Source organism: Myxocyprinus asiaticus, chromosome 22 (genome assembly GCF_019703515.2).
Source record: "Myxocyprinus asiaticus isolate MX2 ecotype Aquarium Trade chromosome 22, UBuf_Myxa_2, whole genome shotgun sequence".
Taxonomy (NCBI): Eukaryota; Metazoa; Chordata; class Actinopteri; order Cypriniformes; family Catostomidae; genus Myxocyprinus; species Myxocyprinus asiaticus.
Window position 1 is genome coordinate 12,434,622 of NC_059365.1, and position 21,268 is coordinate 12,455,889.

Below are 21,268 nucleotides of genomic sequence, written 5' to 3' on the forward strand. Positions count from 1 at the left end.
ATTACCACAGACCACCTGATTCGAGATGACAACATTTTCATGCTGATTCGATATGTATTGGGATTTTTTAAGTATTGCAATTTGATGTTTTTATATATTTAGCTGTGCTAGCTCCTTTTTCTCATGAAGAAATGTCTATTGAAGAACAGTTGTGTCTGAAATGACATTTGTTTCACCCTGTAATACAGAATTTTCAGGTAGGGATGTGTAAAACTACCAATTTAAAACTACTAATCAACCAGTCTGTGCATTGTCTGAACTATTAGTTGACTAGTCAGTGTTAAGGAACCCATGTATAATTAGGCTGCATTATATGTCCATGTTACCCAATCAGATGTGTTTCATAAGTACACATGGATTCTAAGCACAGCCATTTAACAGCATAACTAACAGATATTCAACTATTAAATAGGTTAAATAACTATAACCTCTTTTCCCACAAAATGACTAAAGTAAAAAAAAAAATTGAAACGTGAAAAGCTCCAATAAGCCGCTTATGCGCATCCCAGACACTGAATGATGCGCTTCATGCGCAAAAGCGCATTACGGACAAGATGACACGCTTCAAGTAACAAGAGCACTTGAAATCACATGGCGATTGGCTCCACATTCAGAAGTGCACAGCTGTTAGATTATAAATATTGCGTGGGCGCGACATGTTCACGGCATTCAATAGTTTGATAAGCCTTTATACAGCTAAACTATTTATTTATTTCTCCCAAATTTGGAATGCCCAATTCCCAATGCTATCCAAGTCCTCGTGGTGTAGTGACTTGCCTTAATCTGGGTGGTGGAGGATGAATCTCAGTTGCCTCCACGTCTGAAAGTCAATCTGCGCATTTTATCACGTGGCTTGTTGAGCGCGTTACCGCGGAGACGTAGTGCGCATGGAGGCTTCACGCACAACTCACTACGCGCCCCACCGAGAGCGAGAACCAAACATTATAGCGACCACGAGGAGGTTACCCCATGTGACTCTACCCTCCCTAGCAACTGGGCCAAAATGAGACCTGGCTGGAGTCACTCAGCATGCCCTGGATTTGAACTCGTGACTCCAGGGGTGGTAGTCAGCGTCAATATTCGCTGAGCTACCCAGGCCCCAGCTAAACTATTTATTAAAGCAGTGTCAGACAGAATCTGTAGAATGACACTTTGACAAATACTCTCCACAGCACCTCATAAATAAATCTGTGGATTATGCATATTAACAGGAACATTACCCAAAGCAGAGGATTTTACGTCCAACAGTTAACAAGGGGCACTTTGATGGCTGCAACAGCGGTGTATTAAATGACTGAAAGTAAAGAATTAAAGAGAAGAAACTTCTCGGTGAGAAAACCTGTTCGTGTTGAAATCTGTACAAATATATCTTCCTATATTTATCTATCAATTATTGTTTAGGCATTAAGCTAAACGTGTATTTTTTTTATTTTTATCATGTAGACGATTTTAAAATAGTTTGTCTCAAGAATCGCGATTTGTAACAGAATTGATTTTTTACCCACTCCTATTAATCATACTCGCCACACCATAACTTACCATGTTTAAAATGTGAAGCATGTCTACAAAACAGCCACACATAAAAATTAGAGGCATTGACTTGATATGGCTCTGAAGAACCAGCTTTAATGTGGCATCAAGGCAAAAAAGTTGTGACATTTAGGACACTGGAGTTTGAAGCTGCCCTCTAAACGTGTGTACCGATTAACTTCAGAGAGCAGGTGCAGAGGAGCAAAAGCCAAGAGAGATCATGGCTCAGATGGCTAATAGGTCGGTTATGGTCTAGACCTCAAAAGCTCAACCCAATTCCTCTTCAAACAGGATATCGTCCTTTTAGCTCAGCTGGAATGCTTGGAATCAGAGAGGGTTTGACAGGGTGAAAACCAGACCAGCCATACCATGAACTCCTCACACAGGAACACACTTTTAACATGTTTGCTCTCATTTTCTGACTTGCTGGTTGTAAACTCAGCAAAAAAGTAACGTCCCTTTTTCAGGACACTGTATTTTAAGGAGAATTTTGTAAAAATCCAGATAACTTTACAGATTTTTTATTATAAAGGGTTTAAACAATGTTTTCCATGCTTGTTCAATGAACCATAAACAATTAATGAACATGCACCTGTGGAATGGTCGTTAAGACACTAACAGCTTACAGACGGTAGGCAATTAAGGTCGCAGTTACAAAAAGTTAGGACACTAAAGAGAACTTTCTACTGACTCTGGAAAAACACCAAAAGAAAGATGCCCAGGGTCCCTGCTCATCTGCGTGAACGTGCCTGAGGCATGCTTCATGGAGGCGTGAGGTCTGCAGATGTGGCCAGGGCAATAAATTGCAATGTCCGTACTACAAGACGCCTAAGACAGCGCTACAGGGAGACAGGAAGGACAGCTGATCGTCCTCGCAGTGGCAGACCGTGTGTAACAACACCTGCACTGGATCGGTACATCTGAATATCACACCTGCAGGACAGGTACAGGATGGCAACAACAACTGCCCGAGTTACACCAGGAATGCAAAATCCCTCCATCAGTGCTCAGACTGTCCGTAATAGGCTGAGAGAGGCTGGACTGAGGGCTTGTAGGCCTGTTGTAAGGCAGGTCCTTACCAGACATCACCGGCAACAACGTCGCCTATGGGCACAAACCCACCTTCACTGGACCAGACAGGACTGGCAAAAAGTGGTTTTATCTCACCAGTGGTGGTGGTCAGACTCGCGTTTATCTTCGAAGGAATGAGCGTTACACCGAGGCCTGTACTCTGGAGCAGGATCGATTTGGAGGTGGAGGGTCCGTCATGGTCTGGGGCGGTGTGTCACAGCATCATCGGACTGAGCTTGTTGTCATTGCAGGCAATCTCAATGCTGTGCATTACAGGGAAGACATCCTCCTCCCTCATGTGGTAACATTCCTGCAGGCTCATCCTGACATGACCCTCATTTCTTGCAAGATAGGAATGTCAGTGTTCTGCCATGGCCAGCAAAGAGCCTGGATCTCAATCCCATTGATCACGTCTGGGACCTGTTGGATCGCAGAGTGAGGGCTAGGGCCATTCCACCCAGAAATGTCTGGGAACTTGCAAGTGCCTTGGTGGAAGAGTGGGGTAACATCTCACAGCAAGAACTGGCAAATCTGGTGCAGTCCATGAGGAGGAGATGCACTGCAGTACTTAATGCAGCTGGTGGCCACACCAGATACTGACTGTTACTTTTGATATTGACCCCCCCTTTGTTCAGGAACACATTATTCCATTTATGTTAGTCACATGTCTGTGAAACTTGTTCAGTTTATGTCTTAGTTGTTGAATCTTTTTATGTTCATACAAATATTTACACATGTTAAATTTTCTGAAAATAAAAGCAGTTGAAAGTGAGAGGACATTTCTTTTATTGCTGAGTTTATGTTAACAGAATCAAATAAATCGGATCAAGAGTCAGTTAAACAATGGACATACACACACGGCCCCAATAAGAATCTGAACTGTATAAATTTCATTGCATAATGTTACAAACTTTTCTTGTCAAATGTTTTTTTTTTTTTTTTTGGAAAGTATGCTTGTACTATATTACTTTAAAATAAATGATGCTTGATTTTATACGATTGTCATCTATTTCAAAAACATTCATACATATTAAAGTGTGACTTCAGTGTCCAATTACTTGATGGGGCCACTGTACACATGCTCATATTGGGTTGCATATGGAGATGCCTGAGAGGGAACCGAGTCTGGGAGAGGTTAGATTAAGGCGATGTTCAAAAACTGGGGCTGCTTTTACCTGGAGGAGGGGGCATCATGGGCATGTTTGTGCGACAGTGAGGAAGGACCATCCTCGTCATCTCGCGGGAGCTCCTCGCAAGCCTCCAACTTCTCTTCCTCCAAGAGCTCTGTGATCTGAAGGAGACATGGGGAGAGATTTTAAAACTGAGGGCAAGTCGCCATCACCTTGGCAGCATTTAATTCCACTGTGTAATTCATCATCAGTATTGCATTATTACACATCAACATCATTCACTCCAGGGAGATGCACACATTATGCAATGCTCTACACCTATATAACTTGTCCACAGGGAGCCTGAATTTTGCCAACTTTCCACGCCTGCATATGAGATCACACACACACAAAAAAACTAGGTGCAACTAGTGACTCATGACATCACACATACATTGGTGATACCAATGGGATGTTATGTAATTCTGCTTGATGCTGCATTGATCTTGATGTAACATGCTATTACACATATAAAACATTTTATTTGTTTGTGCATTTTTTTGCATTTTGTCCCATATTTTTACTATAATTAATCCTTGGCAAAATAATGTAACATGTTAAAGTAATACAAGTAAAATAATATAGATTATTATATATGAAGTAGTATAATTGCTGCATCTGACATTACATCTATTTAAGTCATATGACTTTTCACATATCTTTTGTTCTGTATCAGGGTGCCTTTTTATATAACAAACTTTGGTTTTCCTAAAGACACCGTCAAGCGGGCCTGCGTTACATAACACAAGCATCTATAGAGCATATGCAAATTAGGCCTCTGTTTTGTTAAAAAAAAAAAAATTACAAACAGTCATTCATTCAGTCGGACATGCTGCTCTGGGCTACACAGCCATGTGTAAATCTATCTTACAGTATTTTATTTCAGACAAACTTTGGCACCAACACAAGTCCAAATGCATCTGCTGCAGTATCGATGCCATGTTGCCATGGCAACCACTTCTTTCAGTGACTGATTGGCTAAGTGTGGCTGCTATTCCTTGTGAATGCTGATATGAGTCATGTGCAGTGTGCAAAATGGCTGCTGAGGGTTTTGAGGATGACTGTATTTTCAAACATCTCTATAAGCTTACAGTCATTTATCTTGAAGACACAGGAGTCCCAGACTCTGCTGTTTTAAAACATCTTATTTCTGGATCCTTTATACACAGGAAGGTCTGCAAAAATATCAAAATTTGTCTCCTTTCATACTATATTGCTTTCAGAATATGGGGCATGACCATTAAAAAAAAAAGACATGCCAGAAGCAAATAGGTACTGGTCACATAATACTGTAAATGTACAGTTCAGTTTGTTCACATTGTGTGTACTGTTGATTAAGACCTGCTATTGACCTGTTTCAGTGACTGTTTCCTGTTTAACTTTTTCCTCGCAGCGGCGACATTTGTGACCATTAGCGAGAGGAAGCACTGGCGGTGAAAAGAAAAACACCCGTGAAACGATATCAAAAAGAACATCAAAACATTGCTTTTGATACAAGCCAAGTCTCAGGAAGTGTATACAGGTCTGAAGTCAGCCCAAATATTGCCAAATGCAACTTCTGCAGTCATTTAAATATATTTTATCTGCGAATCAACTACATACGCCGGCGAGTTTGATGTGTGACCGGAGAGTACACATGCATACCTGTACATCACGTAAACATCTCTCATTCAGAAGTTACAAATGTTTTCTGGTCTTATTTGTTAACAATATTACAAAACATCTTTGATGATACTGTCTGTATGTATTTAAGAGTTTGTTTTAGAGCAGTTGAAATGACAAAATGAGCATTCAGCTAATGAAGAACACACAGAAAGCAACTGTGGTGAACACACCTATGCAAGTACACCTGAAGTTTAACTATTCCCCTTTTTCACCCAATTTGGAATGCCCAATTCCCAATGCGCTTTTAAGTCCTCGTGGTCGCGTAGTGATTCGCCTCAATCCGGGTGGAGGAGGACGAATCCCAGCTGCCTCTGTGTCTGAGACCGCCAACCCGCGCATCTTATCACGTGGCTTGTTGAGCGCAAAGGCTTCCACCACAACAGCATTTCCCATCACTCTCTGAGGCAGCACAAGAAATATAATATAATATAATATATATAAAATAAATATAATGCATCATATACATTTTTTATGTGCATAATTTCTTCTTTATTATGTGGCACCAGCTCTAAAAAAAGCTCCCTGTCTTAGTTGGCAAGAGATCATTTTATTCTGACCAAAACAACTTGAATGCACATCATGCCATAATTACAATTTCTGAACTCTTGAGAAGGAACTTCCTAGGAGGAAGCATCATAATATGATCAGCACAACAAAATCTAGCAGCTGCGGTTTCTATCAGTCCAGTAGAAAAAAGATGAAGATGATTCTAAAGTCATTGACTGACCCAAACCGTCCTTGCCTCTTCATGGGGACTTCTGCTTTCAAAACATCAGTACAGTATGGACAATGCAACCAGGGTGGTGAACACAACCTCATGGGTTCATCCGTGATGTTTTAATTCCTCCAAAAAGCTGATGCACGCAGAAAATCAACTTTTGTTTGGCCTCAGAGGTTTTGATAATGTGTGGTCTCCTATTTATCCAACAACATCTGCATACAAATACCAACAGCAGGGAGCTGACTGAGACTCTAATTAGAGGCGCTCTTCATTAATTAGTTAAAAATGCAGTCAACCGTGCACACACATAAACCGAGAACACATCTCACACCCTCTGAGCACCAGAAAGTAGGCTCAGCAACTGTGGAAAAATCTGCAGCCTTTGCAGGGTGACCTATTTTTGTTTTTTTGGATGGAATTTAAAGAAGAAAATGGCACAACCTTTTTACATTGCTTGGGTTTGGATGAGAACACATGACTCAGTGTTGCTAGGGAGATTAGGGCATGGGAAGCTGCTATTCATAGTTTGTCTTAATGAGTTGTTCTCCTTAGATGGGCTGGACACGGCCAGCAGGTTTCTGAACAGAAGACTATGTCATGGTCAACCAATTAGGGCAAATGACAGACAGGTATTACACCTACATAACTGTCAGAATTCATTTCTATGTTGAAACTAAAATATATGTATGAAAAACAATACAACTGGACAGGCAATTTGATATTTAGAGGTGTTGTTCCACAGTTTAAGCTTAAAACAAGATTTTTACATTTTCTGAAAAAAATATGAGTGGTGCTTGCCCATGCTAAACATGGCATATCAGGGCACTGCTATGGCTAAGGTGTTCTGAGTGTTTTTTAGCATCTTACTATGCAGCTGCTAGGGGTTTCTGGGTGGTTGCTTAGTGGCTGAAGTAAAAAAAAAAGTGCCCACTCTCAAGGAGTTTTAAAGACATTATAATATCACCCTTATTTATGCAACAAAACCTGCCAAGCACTTCATTCAGGCATAAAGTGGGCCATTCTTCACATGTCAAACGAGCCTTGAGTGAGACATATAATCGAAGTGTGGGAGAGTCTCCATGAGCTGGACACGCTGAGAAAATATTCTGTGTGTGATTTATGCCTGTATTCATTTCAGCATATGCAAGCTCCTTATGCACTGGCCTACATCCAGATAGGTCACCCAGAAGGACCTACCCTCCCACTGCGTAAATTTGTATAGTTTCAATCCGTGGCTTTGTGCACTACCCAAGCTGTCTCTTTCCAGTATGATGCAAGACCTTCTGAGCAGGGGGACTCCAAAACGTCAAGAATCTCGAAGATTAGTCTGTTCCAAAACCTAGTGAGCTGCCTACCTAGAGAGCTTTTTGAGGCACCATTGGCTTGCTCCTGACGTGAAGGCTGTTCCAAAAGGTAAGATATCTTATTTGGGCCAAATTCAAAGGCAACATCGCATGCCTTTGCATCGCATCCATCCAAGATGATGAACAGAATTTAGAAAATAAAATATATTTCTTTCAATATTGAACTGTATCATTTGTTCAGTCTAATTAAAAATGAACTACTCTACCCAATATTTGAGTGTGCTTTGTTTGTTTTTTTATGCACAGAGTATTAAGTCGGTAGCATAGTAACATGCTAGCATCAGACTCTATTAGAATAAGTTTGGAGTCACATCTCTTGTGAGCTTCACACAAGTAGCACTATTTTATATGGCATGCATGCCACACAGAGTTGCTAATGCAGAGCGCTCCAAATAAGTCACTTATGAGGTTCCATGACGCATATAAGGCAACACACAGCAAGGCAGCTCAATAGGTTATGGAACAGAGCTCATGACTTTTAGTTAGTTTGGGATGTCTGTATAATTCTGACTGTTGTCCATTATGAAAACTAGAAATCCCTGGAGAGAAGCGCATGTGCCAGTACTAAACTTATATCATTTGGTTTTGTAACTCAGGATATTATTACAAAAGGTTTCCTCTTTTTTTGCCATTGTGACCCAAGGGACTGCAGGAGAAGTCACATGGAAATAATTTATTGCTTATTATTGGCTATTTCCTGTGTATGGGAGAGAAGCAGATATGTTAAGTCTAAAACCAGGATTGTGGCCCAAATGTTTCCACAAAAAATGTTTATGTGCTGGAACTGTGAAGGAGCAAAAACTGTGAGGTCCTTAAAAGGATGCAGAGTGTCAAATATATAAACAATCTTCACTTTCATTGAAAATATTAACTGTCAATCCTTTGGTGTGAGAGAATCTGCAGTCTGCTAACACTCTCAAAGAAAAACCTTTGGATGGATTTCAGTGCATTACAAAACACTGCAGACATAACCTTCTAACAGTGCTTTTCTTTTCTCTGTTTAACATCTGCTTGTATAAAGCACTGCCTCTGACTAGAACTGGGACGGGCGGTTCACATTTGAAATGCTTTAAACAAACATCAAAGCATAAGCATAAAATCGCCTTACAAAACTCAAATAGCAATATCTCTATTTGGTTTGGGCAAGTATTGCACGAGGCACACAAAGCTAATACCTTCCTACACTAATCCCATTCATCTATTACACAAACATAAAAATGCCTCCAAAACAGCACCAATAAGGAAATCTGAGGACAAAACCAATAACCAATGTGTCTGAGCTCTTTTATCTCCCTTTTGTAAGTAAAAATTCACCACACTGTAAAATTACAGAAGACAACTCACATTTTTGAAATGTCAACATTTATGTTAACATTAAGAACAACAGATCTGTTGTCACTGTTGGTGTTATTCATAACAAGTGCTCCAATGTGTAAATTCTTGCATGCAGCAATTTAAAATATCTGCCTTGAACTGAAGCATGATGGTCCATCTATATTCACAGGTTTCAGGTGAACTAAAAATCAAAAACTTTTGAAAGAATGGTATCAGATTCTCTCAAAATACTGTGAGAATAAGAATGAGCAGCACTTATGCTGATGACAGCATCATCAAATCAGAGGAAAGAAATAGTGAACTGTTCACCTGGTCATTAATGGAGCTGTAGTCATTGGTGTTGGAGATGTCCTCCTCCTCTTCGGAGTCAAAGAACTCCTCCTGGTTCTCCAGCAGTTCTGCCAGGACACGGCTGATGGACTCCTGCTCTTTCAGATCTTCTACATCAGTGTCTAAACTGCAGTAAGCAGAGAAGAGAAATGGGTTTACGAAAACTTTCCAAGTACCATGTCATGACTAAACCTGCATGGAATATGGGCCCAAGGAATTCCATAAACTCTGCAGATTTCCAAAGAACTGGAACACCTGCCATTCAGAAAAGTTCTACCACCCCTTGTGTGTTTATTTAATATTTTGAGTAATTTAATAATGCTTTCAGGCATCAAAAAGTGTAGTAAAGTTACTCACAGCTTCATTTAACACATTTACCATCACCTTAGTTATCACTTTAAAAACTTTCCACAGATTTTCCTCCATGATCAATGCAGAAAATGTGAAAAAAAGTGTGCAGAATTTATGGGTCTAGGCATGACAAAATGAACAGTATTTTATTGGGACAAAATGATAAAATTCAAGCAAGATAGAAAATATCAATTGGTAGGACTGGACAAGTGCCTTACTGGAAAATGTCTGGCCCAAAGACTGCGGCAAGAGCTCCTATGCTCCAGCTCTCCTCCTGAAGAGAAGCAACACCGGACAGAAATCGACACAGGAAACGGAGCAAGCTGTAGTTGACCTGTGGCAGCTGCAGAAGGAAGTACTTCATGTTTCTTCCCAGCTCCTCCTCACTGCTGTATTCTAAAGGAGAGCAAACAATTCAGTGGTCAGAATGAGGAGAAATTTCAGTGGGACGCACAGTTATAACTGTGATGCAGAGGTGGGAAGGCAGCGAACTGAATATGCAAAGTCGTGAAAGAATGGGCATGCCTAAAGATGACAATTTTATTACTGCAAGCAAAAGATCAAGAAAAAGTTGGGATAACTTTCCAGAGGCAAAAAACTGACACGTTTAATAACTCTAAATCCACATTGGCAGAGTCCAAAATGAACACTCACCAAGCGAGTTGACTTTGACGAGTAAATAAGAGTTACTAGCCAGGTGGCTGTTAACTTTTTTAGAAATTGCAAAATAATACTGGTCTGTCTATCTATCAGCTGTTTGATGCAAATATGTTAGAGAAAAAAAAACTGCAAAATTATTTTTTTGCAATATTTGTATGTCATATTTGATACATTTTGTTGAATGGCTGGCAAGAAATTGTAAATAATTTTTTTTTTAACTGACTCGCCAGGTTTAATAAAGCTAAAAAAGAAGAAAAAATGAAATATTAATAGCTAGTATATTTTTTTCAATTTACCCACCATTGGCAGGTGTGGCGAAATGTTAATTTTGGACACTGCACATTCAGCCAAGTGCACATTACACGGCTTACAATTGGTGCCCTGCTACATACAGTTTTTCATTTTCGGCCGTTTTGCTGTGCACACTTAACCACTGACATGCAAACATGATGTTTAAAGCAGAATTCTGAGTTAATTTAGTGGAGTACCTGTAACTGAGCCTCTAATGCGCATGCTTCTCATTTCTACAGTTGAAGTCAGAAGTTTACATACACCTTAGCCAAATACATTTAAACTCAGTTTTTCACAATTCCTGACATTTAATCGTAGAAAACATTCCCTGTCTTAGGTCAGTTAGGATCACTACTTTATATAAAGAATGTGAAATGTCCCAATAATAGTAGAGAGAATTATTTATTTCAGCTTTTATTTCTTTCATCACATTCCCAGTGGGTCAGAAGTTTACATACACTTTGTTAGTATTTGATAGCATTGCCTTTAAATTGTTTGTACTTGGGTCAAAATGTTTTGGGTAGCCTTCCACAAGCTTCTCACAATAAGTTGCTGGAATTTGGGTCCATTCCTCCAGACAGAACTGGTGTAATGGCCTCCTTGCTCACATGTGCTTTTTCAGTTCTGCCCACATAATGACCATCGTTATGTTTGGAGGAAAAAGGGTGAGGCTTGCAAGCTGAAGAACACCATCCCAACAATGAAGCAAGGGGGTGGCAGCATTATGTTGTGGGTGTGCTTTTCTGTAGGAGGGACTGGCGCACTTCACAAAATAGATGGCATCATGACGAAGGAAACTTATGTGGATATATTGATGCAACATCAAGACATCAGCCAGAAAGTTAAAGCTCGTTCGCAAATGGGTCTTCAGATTGATATCAGATTGAGGTCAGGGCTTTGAGATGGCCACTCCAATACCTTGACTTTGTTGTCCTTAAGCCATAATTGTCCATTTGGAAGACCCATTTGTGACCGAGCTTTAACTTTCTGATTGATGTCTTGAGATGTTGCTTCAATATATCCACATAATTTTCCTTCCTCATGATGCCATCTATTTTGTGAAGTGCACTAGTCCCTCCTGCAGCAAAGCACCCCCACAACATGATGCTGCCACCTCCATTCTTCACGGTTGGGATGGTGTTCTTCGGCTTGCAAGCCTCACCCTTTTTCCTCCAAACATAATGATGGTCATTATGGACAAACTGTTCGATTTATGTTTCATCAGACCAGAGGACATTTCTCCAAAAAGTAAGATCTTTGTCCCCAAACTGTAGTCTGGCTTTTTTATGGTGGTTTCGGAGCAGTGGCTTCTTCCTTGCTGAGCAGCCTTCAGGTTATGTCGATATAGGACTTGTTTTACTGTGTATATAGATACTTGTCTACCTGTTTCCTCCAGCATCTTCACAAGGTCCTTTGCTGTTGTTCTAGGACTGATTTGCACTTTTCGCATCAAACTATGTTCATCTCTAGGTGACAAAATGTGTCTCATTGCTGAGCGGTATGATGGCTGTGTGGTCCCATAGTGTTTATACTTGTGTACTATTGTTTGTACAGATGAACGTGGTACCTTAAGGCATTTGGAAATTGCTCCCAAGGATGAACCAGACTTGTCGAGGCCCACAATTTTTTTTTCTGAGGTCTTGGCTGATTTCTTTTGATTTTCCCATGATGTCAAGCAAAGAGGCATTGAGTTTGAAGGTAGGCCTTAAAATACATCCACAGGTACAGCTCCAATTCAGTACACCTCCTATCAGAATCTAATTGTCTAATTGTCTAAAGGCTTGACATAATTTTCTGGAATTTTTCAGGCTGCTTAAAGGCACAGTTAACTTAGTGTATGTAAACTTCTGACCCACTGCAATTGTGATCTAGTCAATTAAAAGTGAAACAATCTGTCTGTAACAATTGTTAAAAAAAATTACTTGTATCATGTACAAAGTAGATGTCCTAAACGACTTGCCAAAACTACTGTTTGCTAATATTAAATCTGTAGAGTGGTTAAAAAATGAGTTTTAATGACTTCTGACTTCAACTGTATGTCGCTGCATGTTGATATCAGACACACTGAAGAATTTCGTGAAGTTGTTGTGCATGTTCATGCATTTGCTTTTGAAAATGTTCCGCTCATATGGGTATTTCCCATTAAATCTGTAACTGGCAAAGTTTAAGCTATTGTTTTATTAGGGGGTGCTCCACTGCTGTAGCACTATGAGCCCAATGTCTGAATGTGATTGAAGTGGACAAATCTCAAAACAATTTGGACACCGTTTCAGCTGTCTTTAGCATCCTCCCATTTCAAACAGATTGCCCATAACGCATCTTAAAATTATGATAATGAAATTCATTCACAAACTCTCACACAGTTTATCTGCCATAATGTCAACAAACATGAAAGAACTGCTCACACCTGTTTTTGTGCTTATTTGCACTTATTTGCAAAGGGAAAATTTTTTTAGAAAAACAGACGTTGGTCATGAGATCTGAGACTTTTCATCACCAATTCAAAATATCAAAGGACACGAGCTTGGGTCATGTAGTGTACTAGGTTTAGGCTATATGAGATGAGGTGAACAGCTAGGATAATTGACTGCCAGATAAGAGCTGCATGAAAAGTTCACCTACCCTGATAGAGCTGCAGTATTTGTGCCTGTAAGCCTGCAGGGATGATGGGCTCTGGGAGCTCCTGCAAGAAGAGGCGTAGCAGGCTGACAGCAGAGGCCAGGTCGGCCTCCTTCTCCAGATCCACTTCCACGCCACTGTCGTAGCGCTGCCTGAGCCATTCCACGCGTTCTGCGTTACCGTTCACAAGAAACAGACCCTCCAGGTTCAGCCCTTCTACAGAACACATAAACAAACCTCACTAACAATGTGTGGCCTAGAGACTTATAATCACAGAACAGCATACAAACATTCCAGAGAACAGAATTTAATCTATGATGGCACAGAGCAGCTGAATAAGCAGAAGTGTTGCAAGCTAAACTCTTAATCCTTTTAGTCAGATCTGTTAGTATGATAACATCGGCTACACTCACTACATCTACCGTCTTTGAACTATTGAAATAAGTTTTTAAAAATAACCTGAACTGAATCTGAAATTTTGAGGGAAAAAAAATTCACAGCTGACTTCCGGTTAAATATCTTTATTAAAATACTTGAAAAACAAACACTCTTCCTACTGCTGTTATGAACTGCATATTTTTGCCTGAGTAGATCAGCAAATGTTGGCAAATCAGCACTAGTTGGTCTGTCTCAGTTCCCATCCCTGGTGTTCAGTGTGTGTACATAAGACCTCTCCACTGCAGGAGGGAAAGCCGCCATGTCGCTCACTGTTATGTCTAAATTAGCCTCAGTACAAAAACATCCTTCCATATTAAATAGCAAATGAGACGTGCCAGTGAGCAGAACTCACAGAAGAAGAGCAGATGTTTGGAGATGTCAATGGCAGCTAAACCCCTTTCAAGAACTTAACAGCTCTGCCAAAATATTTTCAACATCCTGCTCCTGCTGGAGTTTAGACATTGGGCTGCAGTCATGGCATCTTTTTAAAGGGTAGGCAGGGGAATAAAAATATTGTAACTGGCTGCTTGGTGTGCTAGTGAGAAGTTCAGCAATTTGCCAATACCAGTAACTGAAAAGAATTAAAAGAATAAAGTCAAGTGCTTAGCATTTATGAATCTATATGTGGAAGTTAATTATTAGGTGAGCGACTCACTATAATAATACAATTGTCATTATAAAAGCCTCAGAACAATAAATGTTCCACTTTTCAGCTTTTAATTCACATACTTTTGTAATGTTACAGGAGGTCTCGCTTATCGTACAATAAGATCAAAAAATTTTTTGGCATTATCAGATGAAAACGCTCTACTCTGCAATCTCTAGTAGGCTGAGAAATAAAAAATAAGACTATAAACACTTTTGTAACAGCTGTAAAGTTTACTTTTTTCCAACCAATTCCTTGTTAAAATGCTATTTTTGATCAAGCATAATTGCACAACCTTGCCACAAGTTTACTTTGAGAAAGGTAAAATAGATGGTAAACAACTTAAATGACAGTTGTAAAGATAAGTTTACTATTTTCCCACCCAATCTTTATTAAAATGCTATTTTTGATCAAGCATTATTGCACAACCTTGTCACAAGCTTATTTATTTTTACTTTTATGGGGCTTTGAAGTCATTAAAATGTAACATTTTTAACATTCACTCTTGACATTCAATCGTGCATAGATGAATCAGAACAGTATCCTTCTCGATACTACAGGAATCAGTGAGAATTTGCTTTGGTGATTATACACGAAATGTGTCATGTTTCAGTAGCTATAAATACTATAGTTGGCTACAGTTAACTACATTTTTTTTTTTTAAATTAACGTCACAGTTGAACATGTTTACTAGAGCCCGACCGATATGGGATTTTTGAGACCGATACCGATTTTAGAGAGGGCAAATTCACCGATTACCGATATGGTGACCAATATAGCTAATTTTTGAGCTGGAATGAAAACAGACCTTTTCTATGTGGATTGTTTGACTATGCAAAGGTACTCAGAAGGCTGCTTTCTTAAACAAATATTTTTTATCAAAGAACATTTGACATTATTATTATACATTGTCAACAAATTCTAGAAATGAACACTGAGAAAATAAAGAATAAATAAAAATACAATAAATAGCTTAATAAACATCAGTACTGTTAATATAAGTCAATTGCTGACCATTAAAATAAAGAATAAATAAAATAAATAAAGTAAAAATCAGTACTATATGTTTAGTATCAGTCAATTGCTGACCATTTAAATAAAGAATAAAAACACAATAAATAGCTAAATAAAAATCAGTACTGTATGTTTAGTATCAGTCAAATGCTGACCATTAAAATAAAGAATACATAAAAATAAAATAAATAGCTAAATAAACATCAGGAGCCGGTTGCACCAGCTATACATACGTCACAACTTAGCCTAGTGGCGTAAATGGGCACTAAGTCACAATTTACGCTCTACTAAATATTTGAGCGTTACACCATTACATTTATGTAGGACGTAACCCTACGTATAAACTAAATATATATGGCAGCCTCCGACCAGGAGTAACTGATGGAATAAAAAAGCAGACTCATTTAATGACATCAATGAGCACATGTTTTGGTTGACAGGCATCAGTCCTTTCGATATACATGATGCTGGCATTTACACTTGTTTACATTTACAAGAGAGAAAAAAATAAACATACTTTTAGCGGCTCTTCAGCATGAAACCATTCTAACGGTGCCGTTTTTAGGGTGCATCGCCCGGTGTCAAGTTTCAACACATTCAAAAAATATATATATAGGATATTAAAATGAATAAGTGTCTATTTTTCCAGCCTCTTGTATTAGTATTTATCACCCCTCATTTATTTTAGATACAGTTCCTATATATTATTATTTACACAGGGCAAATATACTATTTATTAAATCTACTTTTATTCCGTATCCTATATTAATGTCTGGAAAACCAGACTTTTAAATATTACATTTTATAAATGCAACAACTGGAATTGTTCGGTCGAAGGGGGTACCAAACTGTGAATCCTAAACAAAACAGTTTGGTGAATACATGTTTACACATTAGCTTCTACTCAGCTGACAAGCAATGAAAGTAGCTACGTGGTTAGCTAGTTAGCTATAAGCTTGCTGTCACGGAGAATAAAAGATGGACTTTATTTACTTTCGAGCATTGTGTCTCACCAACTAGGCAACAGCGAAGCGTGAAATCAACACTCACCACACACAATCCACCACCGCACAGTTGTCTGCTGAGCTGCAAAAGATGCTCTGATGTTTACCTTTCAATATGCTACATTACTGACTGCACTGACAAACTATAGCTGGCTAACAGCAAACAGATGTGATAAACACGAGTAGCATGGTTGTCAGGGACAGGGTTAACATTTTATTAGTTATATAAAATGATGGGGTAAATTTTTATTAACTTTCCAGTATGTATTTCACAAACTAGTTAGCAATTTAAGGAGAAAAGATCGCTCTAATCCGCACCGTTTAACACTGTCTGCAGAACCACCGTCAGTTCAGAGTCAGCTCTGTAAACAGTGGAGTCAGAGCGCGCTCTGCTGGACAAACTACGCTATGACACCAATTCTAAAGCATTGTTTTCCGCATTGTATGTTCTGAAAAAAAGTTTTCATATCGGCGCATATCGGCAAAATATATGCCAATACCGATATATCGGTGAAAGGTTAATATTGGCCGATAATATCTTAATAATAATACTTTTTCATAAAATTCAATGTGGCGGAGGGATATTATGGCTGACATGAGAAAAATTGGTGTCATTGAAATCCCCATGACCTAAGGTATGCACAGACACCAACCTCATGATTAGGACATACGGTTCATAAGTTACGGGAAAAACAGCCATTTTTTCACATGTTTTGAACCATAGGTGGCGCTGTCTCCAAACTTTGCATGTACACTCAGATCATGGTCCTGATGAAACATACCAAGTTTTGTTTTGATAGGACAAACTGTTGCCGAGATACAGCCTCACATCCAGTTTTACATCGACCTCGTTAAATTTGCACTGTCGTAACTTTTAAACAAAATTCAAATTTAAAATAAAAAAAAAAAAAAAATACTTTAATTCATTTTGTGCAGCTCAGTCTGGAGATTATTTTGAGCCACTGTTTGGACAAATCGGACAAAGTTTGAAGGAAATTAATCTTTTAAACTGTAAACATCATTATCCAAGATGGCATCTACTGTAATGGGTGGAGTTATAATGTTTGTGGGTTCATTTGAATTATTAAGAGGAGAGTAATCAGACAAAAAAAGTATATTGTTTCTAGGTCAAACGGTTCAAAAGATCCATGCAAAAGAAAATTGAATTTTTGGACTGGTGGTGGCGCTATGGAGTTTGCCCTAGAGGTCCCAAATTTGCTATGGGGGCTATACATGACCACCTCTATCAGTGTGCCAAATTTCATCATTTTCCTACGATGGTTCTATGGGCTGCCATAGACTCACATTGGAAGGAAGAAGCAGCAGCAGAATAATAATAGTAATATTAATGGATACAATAGGGGTTACGCACCTTCGGTGCTTGGCCCCTAAAGACTTAAAAGAATGAAACGTGTCATCAGGGAATCAATTCCTCCAGCAGAAGTCACTCACCATGCTCTTCAATGTACTCCACAATGCTCCTGACCAGCAAGGGGACCTCATGTCCTGGCTGCCCGCTGTGCTGCACCTCCTCCAGGGGGATCCCGAACACTCTGGCCGTGCTGAGGGAGTCGTTGAGGGAAATAGAGAGGCTCTTCCTCATCGCCTCCACAGCCTGGCTGCTTCAGTCCGTCTGCACACAGAGACAGCAAAAACAAGGTTACGTTGGCCGACCGACTCGACACCTCCCTACACAAACACGCTATCATGGGTGGGGCAGGAGCTCAAACGACAAACTCTGGACAAAAAAACACAAAACAAGCTAAAAATTGGAGCGGGAACTCTCCCATCTTGGAAGCTGTGGTTCTTCTTATCATGCACGGGCACAGAGCTTACTGTCATGTGCAAAGGACCAGGACAGCCATCAGCCATTCAACATGTAAATTCCAATAAAAACAAACTCCCCGTCACAAACAACATTACAGTCACTATCAGCTGCAATGCACAAGCTGTTAATGCTGTAAAGGAAAAATCAGCGACTTGATCTGATTAGTGCGCAGCATGCTTAAAAATCCACATGATCGTCAGTTGAACTGTCAAGATAGCTGATGCTTTGATGACAACTTCCAGCTGGTCTCACAAATCTTATTTGAATTTAATTTCTTACAGTATAAAGAAGCAAGACAGTTTGTGTGATGTTTTGGCATGTCACTGCAGGACTCACCTTGTTGTACTTCAAACACCAAGAAGTTAACTTTATTTCCTGCTCCACTCACTAGTAGTAAACGAAACGGTCATCTATGGTTGCTTCAGGTTATGGCAGAAGATGAGCCTGTAGTTCCTCATTGACAGACCGCAAATCCTATTCAGGACAGTATTGGTTAAGCTGCAGGAAAACACACACAAAAAAACAGCAGCCTCAGCAAATGCAATGCATTCAAAGTGACAATAATAACTTTATTATTATTAGTAGGGGCAAAATTACAAACCACTTATCCAGTAACTGGACATCTGTGGTCTGAATAACATATATGATGACATTTCAATCTCAACATTTCAATCTGTTGACTTGAAACAAAAACGGACCAATCTGCTCACTGTGCAGCATATGGCATCACATGCACAGCATTTTATATGAAATGGAATAGTAATCCAAATAAGGTTCCCAATTATGTTACAGAAAGGCTTGAGACTAAGGAATGTTAATAAAAGTGTTAAGAATGTAAAAAACAGGGCTCCAGACTGCGACTAAAATGGTTGCAAATGCAACCAAAAACAAATGAAATTGCGATAGTCATTTAAAATCTAGTCGCCATTGGCGACAGTCGGGATGCGAGTGTTCATATGCAGTTTCGTCAGATATCATCTTGTGAGTTATTGAATACATATTTAGAGCGCCAGTGTGTCTCGCGATGCTTTTCACCCTTTCTTGTTGATGATACGAGCTTGCTGGCTGCACGCAGCAACAAACAGAGCTAGCCATGATGTCCGATTCGTGAACAAATAACTCTTTGAACTGGGTCTTTATAATGAATCACCTGACAAGAGCTCATTTGAACTCAGGAGCTCAGGTTAGCAGTTTGAATTCAAGTCACTTTCTCAGCGAATCAGCCGTCAGTGAGTTCACAACTGGGAGAGCACACATCTGAAAATAGTAGTCCCATGTGTATTTTGGGCTTGTTTATAATTAAAAGTCCCGTGTTTTTTTTGGGGACTTTTAATTATAAAATTATTTTATTATTATTGATTGGGATTGGAGTAGCACAATAAACTGCATCATATATATATATATACATACATACACACATACATACATATACACACACACATACACATACATACGCACGCACAGCCAAAAGTTTGGAATAATGTACAGATTTTGCTGTTTTGGAAGGAAATTGGTACTTTAATTTATCAAAGTGGCATTCAACTGATCACAAAGTATAGTCAGGACATTACTTATGTAAAAAACAGCACCATCACTCTTTATAAAAAAAAAAAAAAAAAAAAAGTCATTTTGGATCAAATCTAGACAGGCCCCATCTCCAGCAGCCATTACTCCAACACCTTATCCTTGAGTAATCATACTAAATTGCTAATTTGTTACTAGAAGATCACTTGCCATTATTTCAAACACTGCTGAAAGCTGTTTGGTTCGTTAAATGAAGCTTAACATTGTCTTTGTGTTTGTTTTTGAGTTGCCACAGCATGCAATAGACTGGCATGTCTTAAGGTAAATATTAGGTTAAAAATGGTAAATAAGAAACAGCTTTCTCTAGAAACTCAGTCAATCATTGTTTTGAGGAATGAAGGCTAAACAATGCTTGAAATTGCCAAAAAACTGAAGATTTCATACAAAGGTGTACACTACAGTCTTCAAAGACAAAGGACAACTGGCTCTAACAAGGACAGAAAGAGATGTGGAAGGCCAGATGTACAACTAAACAAGAGGATAAGTACATCTGAGTCTCTAGTTTGAGAAATAGACACCTCATATATCCTCAGCTGACAGCTTCATTGAATTCTACATGCTCAACACCAGTTTCATGTACAACAGTAAAGAGAAGACTCAGGGGTGCAGGCCTTATGGGAAGAACTGCAAAGAAAAAGCCACTTTGGAAACAGAAAAAAAAAACCCCAAAAAGGTTAGAGTGGGTAAAGAAACACAGACATTGGACAACAGATAATTGGAAAAGAGTGTTATGGATCTTAACCCCATTGAGCTTTTGTGGGATCAGCTAGACTGTAAGGTGCGTGAGAAGTGCTCGACAAGACAGCCACATCTATGGCAAGTGCTACAGGAAGTGTGGGGTGAAATGTCAGCTGAGTATCTGGACAAACTGACAGCTAGAATGCCAAGGATCTGCATAGCTGTCACTGCTGCATGTGGAGGATTTTTTGATGAGAACTCTTTGAAGTAGTTTAAATTAAATTCATTTTATATATTACACGTATGTATACATACATACATACATACATAAAAAAATATACGTATAATATAAAATGAATTTAATATATGCACTCCCATACACACACACACACATAATTTATTTATTTGTGATCCAGCTTTTGATACTTAGGACCATTTAGGGACTCATACACAACTATTACACAAGGTGCAAACATTTACTGATGCTCAAGAAGGCAACACACAACTATATGCATATTATGCTTTATGTAAATATCTGTAATGTAGATTCTGAAGGGCAGTACTAAAAAAAAAAATAAAATAAAAAAAAAAAAAAAAAAAACCTCTTATCTGCATAAATTCTTAAAGGGGTATGAAAACTCATGAGACAAAAGGGGAATGCAAATTTGTGCACTCAACTACACAGTATATATCTTAAACACCCAATTAATGAGCTATCAGCTGTCTGCTTAATAATTCTTTTGGTCTGGAGCCCTGAAAAAGGAAATAAGAAACACAAGCAACAGCTTAACATTTTTTTTTTTTTTTTGCATGATTACCTCTACACAAAAAAATTAAGCTCTTTAAGGTAAAAAGCCTTGTTGTAACTTGTACAACTTAGGTTTCCAAAATGGAAGTTCTTTCTGAATAAACTTTTAAGGTTCATTACATCTACTCCATTACCTGGACTATCACTTACACAAATGACTTT

At 38.9% G+C, this 21,268-nt stretch overlaps 1 protein-coding gene across 3 annotated transcripts in view; it reads right to left on the reverse strand.

Moving 5' to 3' along the window:
- LOC127412882 (protein FAM13B-like) overlaps positions 1 to 21,268 on the reverse strand; it is a 68,314-nt gene that overhangs the window by 33,369 nt on the left and 13,677 nt on the right. For all 3 annotated transcript variants that reach the window (XM_051649578.1, XM_051649579.1, XM_051649577.1), the window contains exons 2-7: positions 18,373 to 18,534; positions 17,661 to 17,841; positions 13,110 to 13,322; positions 9,755 to 9,932; positions 9,165 to 9,312; positions 3,777 to 3,892 (exon numbers count right to left, since the gene is read on the reverse strand). In XM_051649578.1, coding sequence (XP_051505538.1) covers positions 3,777 to 3,892; positions 9,165 to 9,312; positions 9,755 to 9,932; positions 13,110 to 13,322; positions 17,661 to 17,811 — 806 coding nt within the window. In that variant the 5' untranslated portion in view covers positions 17,812 to 17,841; positions 18,373 to 18,534. The remainder of the gene's footprint in view (positions 1 to 3,776; positions 3,893 to 9,164; positions 9,313 to 9,754; positions 9,933 to 13,109; positions 13,323 to 17,660; positions 17,842 to 18,372; positions 18,535 to 21,268) is intronic.